General features: G+C 41.8%; 3 protein-coding genes and 1 non-coding gene across 4 annotated transcripts; all 4 read right to left on the reverse strand.

The window, feature by feature from the left end:
• Positions 1 to 896: 896 nt before the first annotated feature.
• On the reverse strand, positions 897 to 3,843 carry rpl23a (ribosomal protein L23a). The gene is made up of 5 exons (XM_049591783.1): positions 3,748 to 3,843; positions 2,123 to 2,303; positions 1,667 to 1,843; positions 1,204 to 1,273; positions 897 to 961 (listed from the first exon to the last, which is right to left on the reverse strand). Exons 1-5 carry the CDS (start codon positions 3,815 to 3,817, stop codon positions 947 to 949), a joined length of 513 nt encoding a protein of 170 aa, XP_049447740.1. The 5' UTR covers positions 3,818 to 3,843; the 3' UTR covers positions 897 to 946.
• Positions 1,999 to 2,070, reverse strand: LOC125899055 (small nucleolar RNA Z17). Its single transcript, XR_007450703.1, has one exon. It is a non-coding gene; the product is annotated as a small nucleolar RNA Z17 (small nucleolar RNA).
• A 1,283-nt stretch (positions 3,844 to 5,126) lies between the features above and the next one.
• ddx52 (DEAD (Asp-Glu-Ala-Asp) box polypeptide 52) lies at positions 5,127 to 11,629 on the reverse strand. The gene is made up of 15 exons (XM_049591758.1): positions 11,486 to 11,629; positions 11,000 to 11,243; positions 9,262 to 9,401; positions 8,972 to 9,157; positions 8,742 to 8,885; positions 8,463 to 8,574; positions 8,299 to 8,371; positions 7,607 to 7,810; positions 7,431 to 7,521; positions 7,178 to 7,300; positions 6,933 to 7,083; positions 6,331 to 6,406; positions 5,865 to 5,936; positions 5,445 to 5,735; positions 5,127 to 5,299 (listed from the first exon to the last, which is right to left on the reverse strand). The coding sequence occupies exons 1-15, from the start codon at positions 11,627 to 11,629 to the stop codon at positions 5,257 to 5,259; spliced, it is 2,094 nt and encodes a 697-aa protein (XP_049447715.1). The 3' UTR covers positions 5,127 to 5,256.
• A 132-nt stretch (positions 11,630 to 11,761) lies between these two features.
• On the reverse strand, positions 11,762 to 22,728 carry heatr6 (HEAT repeat containing 6). The gene is made up of 20 exons (XM_049591753.1): positions 22,434 to 22,728; positions 20,594 to 20,701; positions 20,312 to 20,452; positions 20,114 to 20,229; positions 18,569 to 18,683; positions 18,372 to 18,473; positions 18,092 to 18,253; positions 17,764 to 18,011; positions 17,395 to 17,569; positions 17,112 to 17,318; positions 16,797 to 16,896; positions 16,317 to 16,708; positions 16,085 to 16,207; positions 15,267 to 15,353; positions 14,933 to 15,067; positions 14,720 to 14,842; positions 14,500 to 14,624; positions 14,320 to 14,416; positions 13,332 to 13,536; positions 11,762 to 13,063 (listed from the first exon to the last, which is right to left on the reverse strand). The coding sequence occupies exons 1-20, from the start codon at positions 22,725 to 22,727 to the stop codon at positions 12,489 to 12,491; spliced, it is 3,630 nt and encodes a 1,209-aa protein (XP_049447710.1). The 5' UTR covers position 22,728; the 3' UTR covers positions 11,762 to 12,488.
• Positions 22,729 to 23,241: the final 513 nt, after the last annotated feature.

Genomic DNA, 23,241 nt, shown 5'->3' on the forward strand with positions numbered 1-23,241 from the left:
ATGTACCAGTTACATATTACAGGGTTCCCGTGGTCATGGAAAACCTGGAAAAGTCTTCCCAGTCACATTTCCAGGCCTGGAGAAGTCAAGGAATTAGTAAAAATCACTGAAAGCTTTGGAAAAGTCATGAAGTTTGTTTTATCAATTAGATTGTTTCAGTTTTTATCCATGATAACATTTCACAATGTCACCAGTGAAGATTAGTATAAGTTTGATGGCATGCTGAACTTCCTACTTTCTCTCTGTAGGTCACCAGACCATCAAAATGTGATGGTCAGTACAAAAGATAGTCACTTGTGACCAACACTCATGACAGAAAAATATGCTTCCATTTGTCAATAACACATTCAGAAGCCAAACTGACCAAATCCATGCTTAAAGTATTTAAATCCCCTGCCCTCTACAAACAAGACTTAAATGCTGGATACTGTTTGATGTAACAATCCAACAGGGAGGCAGTTAAAAAGCTTTATGAAGATGGTTTCTAAAAAATACCCCTCAGTTTTGTAACACTCCAATACACTGACTGATCAAGACAAGTTAAGTGTCTGAATTAGTCCTGATGTCTGGCAAAAAAAAACAGCACAAGGTGGCACTGTTTGGAGCAATCAATGCTTTCAGACACTGCTGACAAACACTCCTCTTAATTAACATTACATTAATAATCAAAGGGTTCTTGAAGAAAGTTGCACACATTAACTGCAAGATGTAACTAACAAGCTCCCTGCTCTATTTAGTAATAAAGCTAGCTAAAAGCTAGCTATGAATTCAACACAGCCTCACAGTCTCTCACGTTTATTCTAATTAACTCAGGCAGTGGTGTTAAGTGTAAAACCTCATTTGCTGTATGTACTTGTGTGTGAAGACAACTCACAAACACACCGACACGTAATCAGTTGTAGTTTATACAAATATTTATTCTTCCACAAGTCTCTTCAGCCACAGTTTAGATGATGCCAATCTGTAGAGAAGAAAAGGACATGATTTAAACTATGTTCACTGACAGAGTGAATACATCTGTATCTGCACTATCTGGCATCAGTGGTTCCTTTGAATGCATCACAAACATTCAGACTTGTAAAAGTTTACATCACTTGCACAGGATTGACAACTTCAGAAAGCAAATACACCAATCATGCTGAAGTGAACTTGCTTTTGAGACCCATTATTCCCCTTTACCCTGCTGAATGATCAAAGACTCACCTTGTTTGCAACATCCAACGCATCATAATCTGGTGCAAGACGAACGTACGCCTTCTTCTCACCATCAGGCCTGTACACGGGTTAGAACAGAACAGGCATGTGAGATGAAGCAATGAATGATGGTGATAAAACTATGATATCACATTTATATTTACAATGGAAGACAAGATGATCGGGGACCTATGTTGACCAGACTTTGAACCAATATTCTAATCTCAAATGTTGGTTCAAATTAATGCCTCAAATTCTACAATCACCCACTGAGACTGTTCATTCCTGAGCCCAACAAACTCCAAACACATGTGATTACAGTGAGCTGATATACCATTGGCCACAGTTCTGCCTTGAATTATGAATGGTCTACTTTAAAGGATTGCACCCTAGTGTCATCAGTCCAGTAGTCAAGTTTCCAACAAGATAACATGAAGGTGGCATTCAGCTCAGCCTGGATTAAGATCTCTACCTGATAAGTGTGTTGACTTTGGCGACGTCAATGTCATACAACTTCTTGACAGCGTGTTTAATCTGGTGTTTGTTTGCCTTGACGTCCACGATGAACACAAGTGTGTTGTTGTCCTCAATCTTCTTCATGGCGGACTCTGTTGTCAAGGGGAACTTGATGATGGCATAGTGATCCAACCTACAGGAAAAAAAATATGTATTAGGCCAAAAAAACAAAAGCCATCACATTTTTCTGGTCCACAGTCCATGAAACAGGCCTGTTAATATTTACACGAACACAACATAGCATACACACGCCTTGGCTTGTTCTCATGTAATGACTTGTTTTACTTTGGTGCATCAGTAATTTATAAAGCTGGAATCATGCTTTTTCATACTTTGATCGCTTAAACCATCATGTGCACCAGGTTTCATCTCTGTATTTTTCAGCAGCATGCACTCATTGACTGTCACTCACTTGTTCCTGCGAGGAGCACTCTTGCGAGGATACTTGGGCTGTCTGCGGAGACGGAGGGTTTTAGGGCGACGGAAGGTGGGAGAAGTCCTCATCTTCTTCTTCCTCTGGCTGTGTACGCCCTTGAGCACAGCCTTCTTGGCCTTGAGAGCCTTTGACTTGGCCTCAGTCTTGGCAGGGACAGCTTAAACAGAGAAAAAACACCAGTTAAATTTATTCACAAACAAACAAACAAAAAAAAAGAGTTAAAAAACACAAGTACAATTCATGAGACTAAATGAAGATGTGCAGTGGGACACCCCAATATGTTATTTAAAGCTTAAGAATAGGGGCCCAGACATAAAAGCAAATGTTATTTAAAATATGACTACTAACACAATGTCTAGATTTATGAAGAAAAAGGTGCATGTATTATGCCGGTACATTTGCAACCTACAAACCTAAAACGATCCAAGAACCTAGAAACCAAATAACCCTAATGCCAACTACAAAACGACTGCAGGTCAGCTTGTTCATGCTCCTCCAATTTGTAATTTGGTAATGAGCTACAAGACATTTTGATAAATGCTGAAAACAGTACCATCATGCCATGTTGTTATAATTAACTCCACTAAAATGAGTCCTTAGATGAGGTTTATAGCTGACCCGAGTTTGCTACTCCCTTTACCAAGTGTCATCAGAAGAGCTTTATTTGCACTGACACGCTGATACAGTACAATATTCACATCTGTATATCAGATCAAGCAGACCTCTGTCTAAATCACAATAAATAAATTGTGTGAACATATCACTAAAGCACATTTTCCAGAATTAGGTGTTTTAAAGTTAAATAGCGACAAATGTATACACATCAGTTTCCACATAATTGGTGATAGTTTCAACTCACTATTTTACATATTATAACCACTGATATGTTCAACTAACTCACCCAAATAGCCAAAGTTTTACACACTGCATGTAGCTTTCTTCCAAGAAACAGTAACTTAAACTATCACGTGTAACTAGCGTACTGAAACATTTCAAACACCGCCAAGGTGCCGCATGTGCTAACATCATATCAACAGCTAATCCACGAACCTGTTACACAATAACGTTTGACGTTAACTAGCCAAGACATATCTATAATACTGTATGAAGATATTAGGGCAGAATAACATCGTTAGATTATAAATAGACAGCGTTCAGTGAGCAGCGCCAACGCTAAAATGCTAAGTTTAGCTTAGCATCACGCTCTGAGATACATGCCGGAGAGACAGGCTGCGTTATCTGCATATACAGGTAGTTGCCACCAATATGGTGAGGATATTTAAACCACTGACAATATACTTCTATAAAAGACTGTATGATGGAATCAGTACACAACACTAACATTAGCTGATAAATACACAACGTCCAATATGCAGCGTCAACGCTAACATGCTAATATTAGCCTAGCATCATGCTCCGGGATACATGCCGGAGAGACGGGCTGCGTTAACTACATATTTAGGTAGTTGACAGCGATATAGTGAGGAAATTTAAACCACTGTCGGTTTATCCACACATTTAAGGCGCGTCTAATGAGCCTTAGATGCTATACTGGTGTAATTATTAAGAATTATTCACTTAAAATCATAAGGTTGACAAACCTTCCTTCTTCACCTTCGGTGCCATGTTGAGAAAGGAAGGCTGTACGGGGTTTCCTGCAGTATAATGCATGGGCGAGATCTCGCTGCATATGTATCGCGATAGCTAAGGAAATGGAACTGAATCCAGACGATCAGTGATTTTTACCATGTGTATTGTAAAAATGATAATAATAATAATAATTATAAACATCATAATCATAAGTTAATTTTACATTAATGCCATAAAAGTAAAAAGATTTCCCCTTTCGTGTCAACTTTTACATCTTTTAAAGCTCAGCAACAGTCAGAGCCTATAACTCCCAATGCGCACAAACTCACCAAACAGATAATTCTTAACCGAAATAAGTGTCTTTCATCTTACCCCAGAAGATTATAGATTAACATATAAACTATTTGTTAACCCCACTGTTAATCAGTCAACGTTGGAGTGATAATCTTTTGTCTTCCCAAAAGCTATTTGAATATTACTCATCACTCACTCACTCACTCACTCACTCAGGTCACTTTACCTTTCTTTAAACTAAACAGTTTGCACCTCTGTACGTTTATTTATAGTCTTGCTAAGCATATACATTTTACCACAGCACATTCCTGTTATATTCTACGTAGGCCTACTCATGCTGATTTATTTCACCTACATCATGTTTTATTATATTTTACCTTTTATTATAACTTACAATATCCTTATATTCATGCATCTTTTTCTTCTACTTGTGTGATTTTACCTTTTTTTAACATACATACTTAAATTGCATTGTTGGAGGGAGCCTGTGACTCTAGTATTTCAATGGCAACGTCTGCTCTCGTAATTGTTCATTTGACAATGAAGAACCTTGAACCTTGAATATAGCACCATATTTGGTTATGTTAAAACAAGAAGGCTGTGAAAGCGTATGATTGTTTTATTTGTTGAATATGGCACTGTATATTCCCACAATGTGTTGCTTTGTTTTTATTTGCTTGTTTCATTAAAAATTGCCGCTCTGAAGCAACTCTTGCAGATTGGCACTTTTTATTGCTAATATAATTTATTTTTGAAGGTATTTTCTTAATTATACTGTAGGTATAAAAAGTATCGCTAAGATGCAAAATCATCCAATTTTCTTTCCATTAAGCCATCACATGAAGTACAATTTATCTGTTCAATAGTCTGAATATTTTTCTGATCAGGTCCAGTGAGCTGTGTCAAGGGTAAAATTCTGATGTCAAGTAATGAATGTATATTATATTGTTTTCACATCTCTCTCACAATTGCCTTTAATTGCAGTTTCATTTATGTTACAAATAGTTTAAAACTTTCAGAATGTTAAATATTAAATCAATGTCAGAAGTTACAAGTGAGCAATTGTAACTGATTAAGAAACACAATAACACAAAAATGTGTAAACCTGTTTATTTTATACTCCGATATTACAAAGCACAAATGTGAAAATTGGCAGTAGATCAGTCAAATAAAATACAAAAAAAAAAAAATCCACATCCATCTCCGAATCAGTCTGCTTGTTCCACTCATCTTTGTTTGTCTTGTGGCTTATTTTTCTTCCCCTTTTTTCTGGTGGACAAAGTTAACGAACAAAGAAAAGAGCATTTTGTCATGTCATATTTCTGAAGCACACGATCAGATTAAATGTCAGTTATGGCATTAAACAGATCGTTAGACAATGATGTATATTAGCAATAATACTAATAATACTTACTTTTTTAATTTGGCTCCAGAAGAATCTGACCCCATCTTCTGAGATGTCTTCTTGTGCTTTTCTCCTCCCCCTTCTGTCTGTTTTTTATTTTTGTTCTTCAGCCCCTGTCCTTTGGGCTTCTTTTCCTTTTTATGCTGCTGCACTGCTGTTTGAGTTCCACCTTCTCCTTTCTGCTTCTTTTCTTTCTGTCCTTTATTTGGTGCGTTGCCTTTCTTCTTCATTAAGAAGCGAGGAGTCGTGCAAATGGTACTTCTCTTGGGAGGTTTCTTCTCAAGTCTCCGCTTCACTTTGCTACAAACAGACAAATACAGATGAACTCTTACTGTCATATTACAAAAATGAGACTGATCAGTTAAAGCAAGAAATAAAAGCAAAAATGTGTTTTAATATATTCATTATTGTGGAATCTATCTCCTTTACCTGTGTATCTTCTTGAAGCCAATCATGTAGTCGGGTACAGGGCAGCCAGCTTGTTTTATGACATTGGCGATGCTGTTGGAAACAGATGCAGAGAGAAAGAGATTCAGAGAAATATGTAGATTGTAGAAAATTTTGGAAGCTTGCAATACTAAGTGTTCTGCCTCCATTCGTGTTCTTTGCTTTCAGCTACTTGGCCGACACCGTGAGGGAGGTAACACTACCTACCGTTAGTTTATAAGCCCCTGAAAGCTTATGGTCATAGACATTTACCTCATAGCAGTGACGTCATGTTTGGCCTCGTGCTAGTTACCATCAAACATAACATCTGATGACCTGTCTGCCTCACCTGAAATTTGCTGTGTTATCAAACTTTGATTTAAACTAATTTTCCAGAGTCAAACACAAAAACAAGCTGTACATGTTTCACAGCAAAGGACGTCAGTTTGCACTTTTTGCATCCATGTACCTGCGCAGCAGGGGCTTATCATTTTCTGTGAAGAAGGTGATGGCCTTCCCCTGATGTCCAGCTCTACCTGTCCGACCTGAGGAGCAGCAAAAAGAATGATATATGAGGAAACCAATGAGCAGACAGGAAGAGATAGGGGAGAAATACATCAATCGATACATATAATTGACATTTTTGTTGTTATGAAAGATATAACTATGCAGGATTTTCCTAAAAAAACATGTATAGACTTGTACAGAGCTAATCCTTCTCAATCATCACTTATGACCCACTAGAGGTGTGTGGTGATGTATTTTCCAGCAGAGACTCTGTCCTCTGCCTGTATTTATTCATGTATTTTCTGTGCTCAGGATGTTTATGAGTGTGTACCATCATAGCACTCAGTGCCAGACAGTAAGCAGCAGACATCCAAGAGACCCAGCGAAGAAAAAAACGCAAATATAGCGAGGCGAAATGCCAAATGAGAGTGAATCTAGGGTTGCCTGCTGAGCATGTTTACAAACAGTAACTGACAATCCTCCATAGTGTACCTTAAATCGATTAATCATCCCTGATACAGGATGATCTTATCGTGAAACGACTGATTATAAATACAAACTAACCAATCCGGTGGATGTACTCCACAGCGCTGGTGGGGAAGTCGTAGTTCAGCACGAGGTTGACTCCTTTGAAGTCGATTCCTCTGGCGAGCAGAGCCGTGCAGATCAACACCCAAATCTTACCGGAGCGAAAACTGTTCACCACGTTGTCCCTCTGAAACAGAGAAGCCACGGAGCATGAGTACAAGTTTGCACTTCAGTGACAAATACAGGACTTTTGATACAGTGCATTAAGTGTCTGAACGTACCTGCTGCTGTGTGCGGTCGGCATGGATCACATCCACATTGATGCCTTCATATACCAACTCATGGAAAAGCTCCCGTGCTCGGTCTATAGACTGCACAAACACCAGCATGGGAGGAAGGAAACCCTGAAAATAGCAAAGAGGAAATCCTCTCATTTAATCATCTTAGGTGGTAAAGAACAAGTTTGTATTAATTAATTCATGAAACATGAATTCATCACAAGCTTAAACAGTCACCTTTCTGGAGTGTCCTTACTTTTTTGATGATGTCCCTCATGGCCACCAGTTTGCCGTTCTCCGTCCCAACAAACAGCAGCTCCTGTTCCACCGTCTCAACTGCCGTGTTTCTGAGATGATAAATTCATTTTTCTAAAGTGAGAATCAGATTTTACAACTCAATCAAAGTAAGGAGTTCTACATGTAGATCATTACCTGTGTCCAATGTTGACAGACACCAGGTTATCGAGGTTCAGACGGCACCACTGCTCTACATCTGGCGTGCAGGTGGCGCTGAAGAAAGCCCTGCGCACTTTTGAACCGGAGCAGGCCAGAAAAATTGTGGCGAGCTGCTCCCTGAAGCCCGTCTTGCCGGCCTCGAACAGCTTATCGGACTCGTCAACAACCAGCCACTCCACGCTGAACACCAACAAAACACAACAATCAATCTCCCATTTTATTCAAGATTTTTTTTTTGACAGTTGACAGTGGAGACAGAGACAGGAAATGAGACGGGAGTGACGGGTAAGACACACAACAAAAGGTCCCCCATTAGAATCAATGTTGTGGTTGTATGGTTAGTTAACTTTGTGGTGGTAACAGCAGCAAAAACCCCAGCTGAGACACATATTACGACTGTATGTTTGAATGTCCAAAGAGTGCTATTAAAACAAGAATAATACCAGTATTTTCCACGTCTCTAAAGGGTTTAATTTGGGACATACAAACAGAATACGCTGTTTACATGACCCAAATCAACCAAATCAAAAGTATTGTCATATTCGGAATAACAGTGGAATATTAGTGTGCATGTAAACATAGTGTATACATAACTTTTGCTAGTTTGCAATAAACCTTCATGGGGCACCTTTAAGAAAAATTTCAGAGAGCAACAAATTCAGAGTTACCTGCTGAGGTCGAGACCTGGAGGATCCTGCTTGAGAAGGAAGATGAGTCTGTTTGGAGTACTGACGAGTATATCTGTACAGGAGCGCAGCAGGTAAACAGTGAGGTGAGGTAAAGCCAGTTCATATCTCATATTTTGTCTCTTCTGTGAAAACATTTTTCTTACCATATTTTTTGTTTGACTGTGGTCCATATTTCTTGGCTGCCAGAGAGGCTTTGTCTATGATGTGAACTCTAAATCCCACTCCCTCTGACAGGCGGAGCAGCTCTCTGTAGGTCTAAACACAGAACAACAAAAGTGATACATGCAAATGTGTGTGATCATTTCACAAAACAACTTTAGCAACAGCTGAAACTCTAAATGTATTCAATAAAACCTGGACACTCATGTTTTCAGGTCACCTTCTTGTCACAATAAAAACAGCCATTGAGTGTGTTTGTGTACCTGGTTGGCCAGTTCTCTGGTCGGAGAGATGACCACAGCTCTGAAGCCCAGGTTGGCCGGTTGCTGCAGGTGGGCGAGCAGCGGAAGACAAAAAGCCAAAGTCTTTCCTGATCCCGTGGGAGCGCAGGCCAGCAGCTCCCGACTCTGAGCAAGAAACCAGACACACAGAAATCATCACATAACGTCTCTACGTTATTTACCAACCACTGAATGTGTGTGTCTGCACTCACATGCATCATGAGCGGTATCGCCTGCATCTGTATGGGTGTAGGGGAGTTCAGCCCTGCATCTTTGAGGTTCTGAAGGACACGCGGGTTTAGACGATATTCGGACTGTAGCTCTTCAAACGTGCACACAGGGTCAGGCACGTCGCAGCCGTGTACGTTTATACGGTGTTGAGAGCGAATACGATTCACCTAAAATAAAATACAGAGAAAAGGACGTTACAGAACTCAAAGTCAGATTAGTATTTGTCAGAATCATATAGAATCTTTTCATCGAGTTGTCTCTGTATGAGGACCTTTTCCTGGTGAAGATGCTTCAGCCTCTTCAGCGAGGATTTCTCCTTCCCGTCACCTGACAGGTTTTGGATCTTTCTGTCCAGCGAGGAGGTCCAGGTGATGCCATTTCCCTCCGTGTCTTTCAACGTTCCGCCATCAGCTTCAATCAGACAGAAGACAGTAAACAGCAGTGAATCTCTGACATTAAGAGCTACATCCTGTTTGTTTAAAATGGCGCCACAAACCACTGTTGTGATGTGGAATTTACATTTTAAACACATTCCAAAGAGCCATGTGGGACTGGATGAAGTGGATAATATCACAGTATATGTCACTTTGTATTAGTGTGATAATATATTTGGATCTAGTGTGTTATTTGAGAAACTGTTTATGGACAAAATAGAAAGAGAGGAACAAATCTATTATTGTTATAAAGCAGTCCTGCTCATTGATTTGCATGCACGGAGATGTCACAGCTACGTCTGTATATACAGCATGTAATGTCTCTTACAGACAAATTTATATCATTGTCATCATCGTATAACCCATATCCAGAAATACAATATCACTTTCATACAGCCAGACAAGTGACTTTTTTCCACATATAACAGATACAAATTGACTGGGGTCTTTTTTAACAATGTTCAGCAGCAAAGAGAAACTGGAGGAAACCAGGTGAGCCCTCTTTCAGGAAAGGTTCGCAGAATTGGCAAAAGTTGTATCACACAAACAAATCTCCTTCAGCTGTAAGGACAGGACTGAGAAATATGTGGCGAAATGCAGAGACTACTGAGAGTACATCGCTAATGTGGACAGATCTTTAAGTAAATCGCTCACCATGTGCGTAATACAGGCATATACACTCCTTATGTGTCTGAAAATTAATTAGCTGTTTGGAAATTAGATTATATTATGGTGCATATCAATGTAGGTATATAGATTTAATTTGTATGTGCGTGGACCTTTTATTTTAGATTAATCCATCTATTTTTTATTTTCATATTGTTTATAAGAGTCGTTTTGTTTTTTTTCTAGCTTTTGCCTTTATTTGACAGGACAGATTATTGGTGTAAAAGAGGGGAGAGAGAAAGGGGGAATGACATGCAGCAAAGGACCGTGGGTTGCAATCAAACCTGCAGCCGCTGCGGCAAGGACACTGCCTTTATACATGGGACACCGCACCCACTGAGCTGCTGGGTGTCCCGAGTTGTTTGATTTGTTGACAAACAGTGACACTGTTTACATAAGAAAACAGTTCAATACAATATTAATAACATAAAGTTGGCTGCTTAACTTTTGTTTTCATCTCTCCATCACCAAATGTTTGATTTAAAATGGCCCATCACACTAGGGCTGCAACTAATTATCATTTTTATTATTGATTGATCTATCAATTATTTTTAGATTTATCCTGAATGAGTAAGTATAAAATCTGTTTTTCTTGTAAGTAAAGAAATACCAATCAAAAGCTCTCTGAGCCTAAGGCAGTGTCTTAAATACAAGTTTAATAAATTTAAGTGTAATAAAAATATAATAATAAAACCTGACAATAATCAGATCACAATGGTGATCAGACTAAATGGTAACAATGGTAACAGACTAAATCAGCAAATGCTGATTGAGTAATGATTAATACAAACAGGTCATACATATAAAAAATATCTCTAAACTTTAGATAATCCTAACAATATCTATGGTCAGCTGCTGATCAGTTTGTAATGTCTGATGTGTTCAGCAGCACACAGCCGCATCCTTTACCTTCCACCTGGTTGCTTTTCATCTTCTTCTTTTTTCTCTTCACGTCCCTCTCTTCATCCCTCTGCTTCCTTTTGCCTCCTGCACCTGAATCTCCACTGTCACTTCCCACCTCATAATCCTCTCCTTCATCATCCTCCTCGTCCTCCTGCGAACTGCTCTGGGATCCATTATTTGCTCCTGTGCCAAAATAATCGATCGCAGAGAGAGCATCTGTGGACGCTTCCCCACCGTGAGACCTGGCAACCTGTGAAATACAACACGAGTACAGTCACTGTCAGAGAATATTACACTTGAACCTGATCACTTATCAAATTAAAAACGAAATTAAAGCATTCAATCTCACTAAAATGTCAAAACATGTCCGAAAAACAAACACTACGGCACACTTCAACTCGTTGCTAGCCAAACTATATGAAACCGGGGCTCGTGAGGTTATCAGTCTCTCTTTTAAGGCAGTGTATCACCAGCTACACCTGTTCACTTTACCTTAAACCGAGCAGCGTCTTGACCAAACCTCTTCAGGTCAAATTTAGCTCCAGCTCCGAGTTTCCGAAACAACTCGAAGGCGTCCATTCCTGCAGCAGCGTGGTCTGTCAGCACCCAGGCATCACTAATCAACCACCGGATCATCCACCGGCAGCTCCTCCCCTCCGGTCTGCACTCTGGTGCCCCCTGCTGGCTGCGTCATCATGTTGTAATATCAATCAATGACAAACATTTTTGCCAAATAAAACACTAAAGCTTGATGATTTAAGTGTGAATATAACTGAAAATATTTATTATTATTACATATTATACACTGAACAAAACATAACACTTTTGTACTGCATTTAAATTATGTTCAGTATGGATAACATCTTCCTAGCTGTTCTATGTGTCCAGTCAGCATCATTGCTGTGTTCACACAGACAATGCAGTGGACTTCACAATCTGATTTATTGCTGTGAAATAGTAGTTTTCATATATCGATAAATATCTCATTAACGCAGATGTATGTAAATTACAACACCAAGGAAAGAATAATCAAATTGATGTTCAATGCAGTCAAACATGTTCAGACAAAACTCTCTTTACATCAAAACAATTTAAAAAATTGTCCTAATTAACTTGGGCAACAAAATTTTGTTAAACAACAACAAAATATTTTCATCACTTAAATTATTTTGTTCTCAAAACATGATTACATGGCATGTCTTTGTACGTCAGATGTTAATCCATAAAAGAGTGCGAGTGCAAATAGATGAATAAAAAGGAAATAAAAGCCACTGTGACCTTCAAAATGTCTTGAAATGTACATAAGAAAAAAAAGTGGCCTTTTTTTTAAGACAGTCTTGTGGTTCCTTGTGATGTCCTACAATCACATTATGACAAAGCTGGTTACAGCTGCTTGGATATTTCTCCTCCAAGTGCCCAACCTGAGAGTGCCATCTTCTTGATCTCAGCTAGTTTTCTAACTGAAACCCAGCGCTACAGCTGGTTATGGGAGTCTTCACTGCTCCTCACAGGTCTTTAACAAATCCTCTAGGAAATAAACCACCACCTCTTTACCGCTCTCCTCCTCTCTCCATCTCTCTCCTTCAGCCTTCAACTCCTTCAGTCTGATCAGGGTCTGCTGCAGACCTCTGACTCTCTGCTGAGGGGTGAAACTGTCCCCTCCTGTCTCTTTCTCTCCCTCCGCCCCCTCTCCTCCTCCTTCCTCCGCTCTCAGATATTTGATCAAATGCTCTTTGATGCCCCCACCCTCCTCCCCGGCCAGTGATGCCCCCAAGGCAAGCATGTCCTGAGACTGGCTGACGCTGAGCAGGTGTAGGAGAGCTTGTGAGAGCGTGTGTCGCAGGCTGGCGCTGTAGCGGTACTCTAAGAAGTCATTTGTGTCTTCGCTGTTCTCGAGCGCTGCAGCCAGGGATCGCCACACACAGCTGAACCGCTCTGTGTCCCCGTAGCAGGCGCGGTTGGTAGGAACTGCCAGAGCGGCAGCAGACTTGATCCGCACCTTGAAGTTCTTGCAGGAAGTGACAACATGGCAGAGGGAGGAGAAGGCATCACAGGACCACGAGGCTGAGTCTGAGAGGAAGGAAGAGACAGAAATCATTAATACAAAAACTTAAATTCAGATCCATCACTGTTGGGTACAATTTACACCGTTTCAACAAACAAAACCATGTGAAAGATACCAAATATTGACAAAACTCTCAACCAGCTGCTTGATATAGTTCCCAAAAGATCTTCTATAAATCTCTCTATTGTAAGTATGCTCACAGAGTCTGATCTGACGACCCACATTGATCATGTCATAGTGAAGGCAAACACAGGTGAATGAATGAACACTTACCGAGCGGCAGGGCTGGATTTCTGAAAGCATTTCCCAAGGCGTAACAGGCATTCCACCTGACCTTCATAGTGGCCTCTGACTGGACGGTTTTAACCAGAGCACGTACTGCCTCTTCCAGCGGACGTTGGAACGCAGAGCGGGTCAGCTGGCTCTGACGCAGGAAATGAAGCAGATTTCCAAGTGCTCGCACCGCATTACACTTCACCTGGAGAGTTCAGAGAGGTGGGAGACAGTCAAAAAGAAAACTAGAAAATAGTGTCTTCACAGGGGCAGATACTGATGAGTAGGATATCAAAACACAGTCAGTCATACTGATGAGGTTATACCAAGCAAGCTGGCATAACTTTACATAATTACGTCTATTAACATTCTCACAGATTCAGTTGTTTCAGTTTCAGTTGCATCCATTTTTTAACAACTTACAAAGCAGAACAAAATGTGGCAAACCCTAACAAATATGAATTTTGCTCCTGTGTGTAATGCCTAGTTCACACTACATGACTACACCCAGATTATCTGTTCGTCGACAGTTTTTGAAACTCGTGGATCAAAGCCCCAGATCAGAGGCAAATTGGTGCTGGCTCAAACCTCACAAACTGGCGCTCAAGCGGTATGTGTAAACTGTTCAAAGACGCAAGCTGAGAGGTTCGCCGATGCAACATGGACACTCCCCGGTATGCTACATATCTGAACCTGTTGGGGACTTTGACAGCATGCTACAGCCAACAAGAGAGCAAGACACTTGTTGAGGACAGAGACAAGTGGTGCATGTGTGTTTGCAAGGGGTTCGCATCACATGACTGACTCATCTGGGATTCCTCCTGGTCAAAGATCTCATAGTGTGTGACCCCCTGTTGCCAGTCAGTCATGTACTACTACTTCAAGATTCCTAATTACAAGACAGCAAGTTGAGTAGTGAACAATAAAGCAATCTGAAGACTTTGAAAGTCATGTGGTGTAAACTTAATTTAAGAGTTAATGCTCTCACCCTGTCTTTGTCGGCCGATGCTCGGGTGGCTGCCTGCAACATCTTGAGCAGCAGCATGTCTGATAACTCTTCTTGGAAGTCCACACCTACACTCTCCCTGATAGAGACACAGGATAAAGAGATTACAAAAATAAAATCTCTATGAACAGACTACAATCCTTATTATCCATGTTTTCTTACATATTAACAATAAGTGTGTCTGTGAGGTTGCCCAGGGACCAGGCAGCCTTGGCACGGACATTTGGGGATCGATCTTCGAGGGCAGCAAGGATAGTGTTTGCTGTATCTGCCACAAACATAACATCCTGAACAGAGAGGAAGAGATAAAACAGATCATCATGGGTCAGAAACATGTTTCACAGTGCTCAGTATGTTCATAGTTGCTGGTCAGAGTCCCTACCTCTCTCAGACAGGGGAAAAGTATGTAGACTCCCAGAGCTCTGACGGCTGCGGTCTTCACCAGATAGTTTTCACTGTAGGTCAGCCCCAGCAGCACGGTGATGCACATCAGCTGCGTCTTATCCTTAAGAACAACATTACACACATTACACCTACAGCTGATGACTGTATAGCTCAGTGTTAGCTGTATAGAAATTATCAAAGGGAAACTCACAGGCAGCTGTGCGAAGGCCTGCGGCAGGATGGAGGAGAGCGTGTCGCATGCGCTCGTCTGCAGCGTGGGGTGTTGTTCGTTCTGCAGTGCTCCATTCAGTGGACCACTCAAGACTTCTGACCAGAAGAGCACCACCTATTTCATTGAGTGAAAACACATCAATATATCCCAGTTAACTAAACCTAAAATTCTCTTATCTCTTTGGTGCTTCTTAAAAAGTGACATTGAAACTATGTTAAACCAAGGGTACAACAGCAACAGGAAATCAGAAAAAATCTTGTAACAAATTTAAACAGGTCTACCTTGATACAGTTTAAAGACAGTTTGTACTTACTTGGTTCATGGGGACCCTGGAGCTCTCAGGTACGTTGTTTTCTGCTCTGTACTGCTGGATTATTCCTGTCCCCAGCTCCTCCAGTAACTGAATAAAAGATGAAGATGTAGACGTCAGTGCAGAGATCTTGACCCCATGAATGTTGGTTTTACAACATACATTTACACAATCTGGACTACTGAGGCTAAAAAGTGCAAGGGACACACAAACCACAACTTTTGTGGAAATCACTTAAACCTGATTTACAGTTGGGTGCTGGACACTTTCAATATGTGTCACTCGACAGAAATTATGCATTTTTGACTGAAAAAGTTACACCAGTTACCTTTCCTTTCATGCTGCACACCTGGATAATTTTGTTATGTCGCTAAAACCGTCACATTCTGTTGCACAATGTGATTAGGTTGTCATGGCAAGCCTCTCTGACACATCTGCTAGAGCAGTAAAAGCACCGTATAAGGGTGTCAAGATCATCAAAACATCAAAAAGATCAGACATCTGGAAAAACTGTAAGTATATTTGCTCATCCATATCGTGCATTTGTTGGACAGGGACATATTCACTCTGTAGCTCCCTGCCTGAACTGCCTCCATTATCAAAATGCAAAAGGATGATGAAATGTAACTAAACAAGCCGACTAAAGGTTAGCATCTGGTTACCATTATGACGACTGAAACTTTTTGAAGAAGCAAAAGAAGAAAACATTGTGTGTGTTTTGCGTGTTGTATAATTTCTGTGGGGGGACACTCCTCACAAGTGTCAAGCGCCCTACTATAAATCAGGCTTTACAGATGGAGTTGGAAACTAGGAGGTGTTACCTTTGCTCCGTGCAGTTGTATGGAGGGGTCTGTCTCCCCAAGGCAGCGAGCACTCACCTGCCCAATCTCACACAGAGATACTTGGGCTAGAGAGAAGTAGCCACGCACCAGGTGGGACATGACCTGAAGCATGGCACAGGAAAGACTTTAAAAAAAACAACATCTTCAGATTTTAGAAATATCAGTTTGGGGCTTTCTTTTGTCACTTTCTGTCTCATCCACCATCTCTCACCTGTAGAGCCTCTAGTCGGACGGGAGAGGGCTCTAAAGCAGCACCCCCTCCTGTTCCTGCTCCCTCGCTGTCTGATTGGTCCTCTCTGGGCTGAGTCACCAGCGACACACACAGCTGCAGAAGCCACGGCGGGGTGCTGTCCTCCTCCCTCGGTGTGTGAGAAACCTGGGGGGAGTGCGTGTGCAGGGAGGATTTGACTGGTGTGCGAGAGGGCGAGGACACTCCGTCTCTTTGTCTCCAGCTGAGAGCCGAGTCCTGCGGCGTGAAGGAGCCAGTGCTGCTGCCGCCGCTGCCCTCTGGCTGTCGGAGGAGGAGCTGCACCTCAGGGAGAGGCGCCTGAGTCGTCACCAGAGCCCCATAGAGTGTCAGGACTGACACACGGACATTCACATCTGTAGACAGGGAGCAGCTGTATTAACAGTGTTATGTTCCCTTTAATCAATGTGTGCAGTTATCTAAATGCACTGACGGAATACAGACCTCTGTGGCGCACATAGGGACGCATCTGCTTCCAGAGTGAGTTGAGCAAACCAGGTCTGAGACGGTGGTAGGGAGCATTCGCCACCAGGTATGCCAGACACTAACAGACCGGAAAGGTGGAGATAAGCTCATGTTTGGGTGCTAACTTTGTACAATAAAGCTTCACTCTTAACATTACGTTTGAAAACAATCTGAATCAACATAATCATTCTTGTAAAAAGGTTTTTGTTATGTTTAAGACACTGGGGAAGAGAACAAAACAGCAATAACCCGGAGGAAAAAGTTTCAGAAGGTAAAGGGGTCATCCAATTGTACCTTTATGACCTGTGTGAGCGTCTGAGGGGACGTCTCAGCCAGCAGAGCCAGACTGAGAGCGCGGTGCAGTTCTCTGACGGCAGTAGCCAGCGTGAAGGAGAAAGGAGTGTAAGACGTACGAGGAGACGCTGTATCTTCAGCCACAGCCAGGAACTGACGGGAGCCATCCAGCATGGCCGACAACACCTGAAGTGCACATGCACGCACCTGGATGGAGAGGAAGGAGAGGGATGCTACAGCCATTCAAGTTGAGAGGGTTAACATGGGTGAGATTGTCTAATACCTTTGGTGAGGGGTCCTTCAGGATAATTGTGAGGAGAGTGAGAGGCGGCGGCCCCCCAATAGGGGAGTCAGGTATGAAGGAGGACCAGTAGCCATACAGAGTCCTCTTCTCAACACCTTTTACCACCGCTAGCAGACAGTGCAGTGCTCTCTGACGCACACGACCGTGGTAAAGCCTAAAAGAAAAATTATGCAGGATGATTTCTCACCCGTTCATGAAGCATTACAAAAATAAAATAACAGAGCACTTTTTCAAGACATCTAGGCTTGCAGCAATAAAAGGCATCTTCAATTTCCAGTAAAAACTAAAACCAAATAAACCAAAAAAGAGATGGTGAGATGGATGGATATGGACAGTGTTTTTCTGTACCTTAATTTGCACTGTGCACTGCCCTCTGGGTCTGAAAACTCAGAGTCAGAGCTGGCTCTTTTCCAGGACGGGTAGAGAGATGGGCCAGAGAGTTTAGACATGAATTCTCCTTCACCTCTGCCTCCATCTCTTCCCCCTCCTTTCTGATATGCAGGCACTGCCTCTCGATCATCTTCCTCTCCATCATCCCCTCTGCTCTCCTCAGTGCTCGTCTTCTTCCCCTTTCCTCTTGATTTCCTCTTTTTATTCTAAGGAGAGATATTAAGCACTGATTTTGAAACTGTCCTTACTTAAATCTCTATCAACAAAAAAATAAGACTTGTCTTACTCCTGAGGTTTTGCCTGGCACAGCTGCGTCCTTTGCTGGTTCGGGTTTTGTTGGTTCAGCAGGTTTCGATGAAGGGAGACCCTCATATTGAGGAAGAGGTGCTGGGTAAAGCACTGCTGGCCACTCGACACTCACACCTGGAGCTCCCTGAAACATGAGCCTCTGCAGAAAACATGTACAGATCTCCAGATTATTACAACATAATATAGCTGTCATTTTGTTTGTGCTGGAAAAGAGATTTAAAAAAAGATAAAGCAACAGATGTTCTACAATTTGGTACCTTTAGTGCAGCCAGTACAGACCCAAGCTCCTCCCCTCCACCAAATTTCCACTTCCCTCCTGAGAGACAACACTGAAGTCCCTTTAGTGCTGCCTGGATCACCTGCACAGAGGACACATGGACAGGTGTGGGTCAACTATGATTAAATGCATTCTATCCCAATGAAATTTTCTTTTCAACACACCAATTATCCGTACCATGCAGTAGAAGAGCTCATCAGTGTTGGGAGGTTTGGGTGACTGCAGTGTTTTCAGGAAGACTCTGAAAGATACACTCCTGTATTGATCATCCAGCGGTGGTTGACCAGGAATCCTGGAGAGAAACAATACAACCAACCAGAAACAAGAAGTTAAACCTGCAATAACTGAACTGAAAGAACACTGATATATCGCCATCATCATTTAGGTTGGTATGGCAGACTTGAATAATTGAAATTGAAATATCTGGATATTATTTACTGTGATGCCCGAGTTATAACCCTCATTATAATCCAAAGTGAAAACAGCTGCAGCCAAGCCACAACCTTTTCAGTGCCACCTTTCAAACTCAAAGTCAAGTGTGTAAAATTTAGGGGGATTTAGTGGCATCTAGCAGTTTGGATTGCAGATCGCAACCTGCTGAAACTTCTCGCAGTTAGATTTCCTTCAGTGTTCATTGTTCAGGAGGTTTTTACCAGCTTTAGAGGAGGCAACAGCACAGGTTGCCAAATACTGCTGACGGGTATGTCCACTGACAAAGCAGCAGTATTTGACAAGTTGGAATGAGAACATGTTGTGGGGATGGGTCGCTAACGATGAATAACGCAGTTTTATATTTTTAAAAATCTGTGTCTATTCGATACTGCTCATTGCAGAGGGGCTGCTAACTACGGTGGCTTATGTGAAAACGCGAATGGCCCTGTCTAGAGCCACTGTTTGGTTTGTCTGTTCTAAACAATAGTAGAAACATGGCTATGCTCCCTATATAGATATAAATGTCTCATTCTAAGGTAACGATAACGCAACAATTCTTATTTTCTTTTTTATAAAGATATTTTTTGGGCATTTTTAGCCTTTATTTGACAGGACAGACAAGTGTGAAAGGGGGAGAAAGAGAGGGAGTGACATGCAGCAAAGGACCACAGGCTGGAGTTGAACCCAGGCCGTTGCGGCAACAGCCTTGTACATGGGGCGCCTGCTCTACCACTAAGCCACCGATGCCCCGACAATTCTTATTTTCATGTGATTATACACTCAAGAAAATATGGTTATTATATTATATCCCATCTGCCAGTATATCCCCCTAAATCCTACACACTGGACCTAAAAGAAAAACATTTCTCAAGTCAACAACTACAAAAATGATCCCTGAAAGCACAGCCAACTTTAAAACCTACTGGTGAAAATCCTTGAATTCTCTCTTGAAAGGCAACGTCAATACAATTTTACCACAGGATCTGATGGTCTTATTTCACTTCTTGTAATGTGCATCTAGATGGAAATCTAAAGAGTTATTGTTACACTAAGAAAACATTAAGGACTAAGTTTGGTTTGCTTGTTTCTCCCCTGGTTCACCCCAATGTCCAATTTCATACATTTTGGCTCCAACATTTGAAGAGGTGAACCCTACCTTAAAGTTTTAAAACATCTCTTCAAAAACAAATCAGACACACCGTGTCCATGTTTTTACATTGTCTAAAAAGCAGGCAAACAGTAGACATAACTGCACTATGTATATATAAATATATAAGCATGGTGAAGTACCTGAGACAGATGTTGGCCATACAGGTGAGAGCAACACGGCGTAGCTCCATATTTGGCTGAGATGGAGAGCTATACAGCAGGAGGACTCCATCTTCACCCAGTAAGTCACTGAGGTGCTTTGAAAGAGAAAAATCTTTGTGTAAATATTCAACAGTTATCACTACAATACACATTCACAGAGCTTGTACAAATACCTACCTGTTGGCACTGAGGTCCGTTCCCGTACACTACTGTGGAGAGTGCCAGAAGGACATCTGAGTGTGTCCATGTACTGCACATTTTCAGTGCCTTGGCGGTATAGTTCACCAACACGTCTAATGTCTGCTCGTCCATTATTACCTTAAAAAGAGGTGAGGAGAGACAGTGAGAAAAAAAGTGCAGCACATTTCAGGTGATTGCATACCTAGTCACAGTCAGTATATGAGTAGATGTGTACAGTTAGAAGTTAAAGGTCTACTGTTACTAAAGGCTGTTCGTTACCTTGAGCTGATTGAGTAGATGATGTATTAGCTGGCAGAGTTTGATGACTAGATGTTCTTGACTCAGTGGCACAAGACAGCTGACATGTTTCAGCAGAGTGCAAACATCCTGAAATGGAAAATTCAGAAGCTCAGCAAAGACTGTCTTTCACAGAACAAAGTAATTAATCCTGAACACCACACATGTTGATGCTAATGCAGAGATAAAATAGAAAAGAAAAGAAAAGGCAAAAACATTTTTAAAGAACATTTAGGCCCCAGAGCAAAACCTGCTTGCACTTTCTTTTTTGCTGGGATGTTGGAAAATTTTTGGTAGGACATTGCGGGTGCTGGATAGGTAGCTAATGAGTCAAAAGGTGGCTGCTAGTTTTACAACGTTATGGGTGGCTGTTTCTAAGTGGTTGCTAGGGTGTTCTAAGCAGTTGCTAGGGAAGTGCAATGTTTTGTTTTGGTTTTTTTCTTCATTTACAAACAACAATGCACATAATCCATAACCACAAAAAAGCACTTGTTAAGAAACAAGGTACAACAAGTAAGAAAGACTGAATTATATAAAATGATAATATAACACAGCGTGGAGAAAAAGGCAGCATGGTGTTACAGTGGTTAGCATTGTCGCCTCACAGCAAGAGAGCTCCTGGTTTGAACGCAGAGTGGGGGGCCCTTCTGTGTGGAGTTTGCATGTTCTCCAAGTGTCTGCATGGGCTTTCTCCGGGTTCTCCGGCTTCCTCCCACAGTCCAAAGACATGCAGGTTAATCGGTGACTCTAAATTGGCTGTAGGTGTGAATGTGAGCGTGAATGGCTGTGTCTCATGTGTCAGCCCTGTGGGTGATAGTCTGTACCCCACTGTCAACTGGGATAGGCTCCAGCACCCCCCGACCCCTAACAGGATAAGCGGGTATGGTTAGTGAGGAGTCCTCATATATTTTCAGTTCATCACCGTCAGAAGAAGAAGAAGAAGAAGACATACTTTATTGATCCCTCTGGGGAAATTGTTGTCTCTTGTCATATACATATAGGTCCGAAATACACACACATGCACAACAGGGCCTATACGTGCATTATATGGAGGGATGTCAGAGTGAGGGGGCTGCCCATGGAGAGGCACCCTAGCAGTTGGGGGTTCAGTGCCTTGCTCAAGGGCTTCTCAGAAGTGCCAAGGACACTGCATATTAGTTCTGGACAAGGAATTTGGAACTGGTGACCCTACAGTTCCCAACCCGAGTCCCCATGGACTGAGATTCTGTCGCCCCATAAGCTCTGAGACGAGCCTTCGCTTGTTTTTTTCTTCATTAGTCTTAAAGGACTGAGGTGATTGTCCAAAAGGTCCCTTTTCAAACAAAGAAAGGGGTTTGGATGTGTGAGTTGAAATATTTTGCCAGTATCAGGACTGTCAATATCAGGTTACTCTTACTGCCCTTTATATTAAAACCATATACAATATTTTCTCTTGTGAGAGGAGCAGATAGTTTGATTTGAGCTGACAGTCAGTGCTGTAAATCCTCCCAGAATGCAGCAGTGTATATACAATGGAAAAACACATCAACATTAAATCTTTAGGGGGTGGTAGTATGAGGGGTTGATCAGATGTTCTCTGTTGGTAGGTCGTTGGGTGTTTTGCCAGAATGCAAAATGGTTGCTGGGGTGTATGACGTGGGATGGTGATACAGGCCGGTTGCTAGGGAATACTGGATGGTTGCTAGGATGTTTTCACTCAGGACAAAAATGGCTGATGTTGCCCGAATTTTTACCACACAACCTAATTTCATTAGTTTGTGTTTTAAGCTAAAAGACGTAACGTAACAGTCGTCGCAATACGAGCAAAAAGAGAATACGTTACCTCTGGTCGGATGTTGATATTAAAGTCGAAGGTTTTGTTGTAGTTTTCGGACAGCAGCTGGTCAAACAGTAGGTTGAGCTCCTCTCTCAATTGGCCGGAGTCTGCCCGCAGGGCTCGGAGCTTCGCGGCGCAGCGGGAAAACTGTTTCTCCACGTCCGACGGTGAGCCGAGCCGCCAGCCGTCCGTCCCGAGCGGGGTGAACGGGGCGGCCTCCGCGGAAAGAGCCACCGGAGGAAAGGTAGGGACATCACTGCGGCTCACAGAAGCCGGTGCCAACCCGGTTTGAGCCGCCATCTTGTTGATCTCGGAAGTATTTCACTTGCTTGTGGGTTCACGCTCCTCGTGTCAAGTTTGACATCCAAACGTCAGGATCATTACTGCCCCCTACAGTGTAGTGAAGAAACTACCACACCTTAAATGAAGCAGTATCACTATGGAAAAACACATATTTTTTGTTTTGTTTAATAAAAGTGTAAATATTTAGATTACGTATTAAAATATCTATTAATGCGGTATTTTATTATTTTGTACAAATTGTCTTGTTGAGTTTGTGTATTTGGCTGAAGGCACACAGGGATGGCATTGTAAGCAAGCTGTGGCATTAATCCATGCTGTATGTCTATAAAGAAATAAACAAATACTGATCCATTAATGTGTGAGTAGCATTTAACGTTTTAACTGGTCATAGTTGAGCTCATTCTGATTTATTTTTATTCAGATTAGTAGTTTACATCCTTGTTTGGATGAACTTTTTGATCAGACACAAGATGTCTGACTGTGAATGTCAGGTAAATGTAGGAGTTCAGAT

Source organism: Epinephelus fuscoguttatus, linkage group LG12 (assembly GCF_011397635.1).
Source record: "Epinephelus fuscoguttatus linkage group LG12, E.fuscoguttatus.final_Chr_v1".
Classification (NCBI taxonomy): domain Eukaryota; kingdom Metazoa; phylum Chordata; class Actinopteri; order Perciformes; family Serranidae; genus Epinephelus; species Epinephelus fuscoguttatus.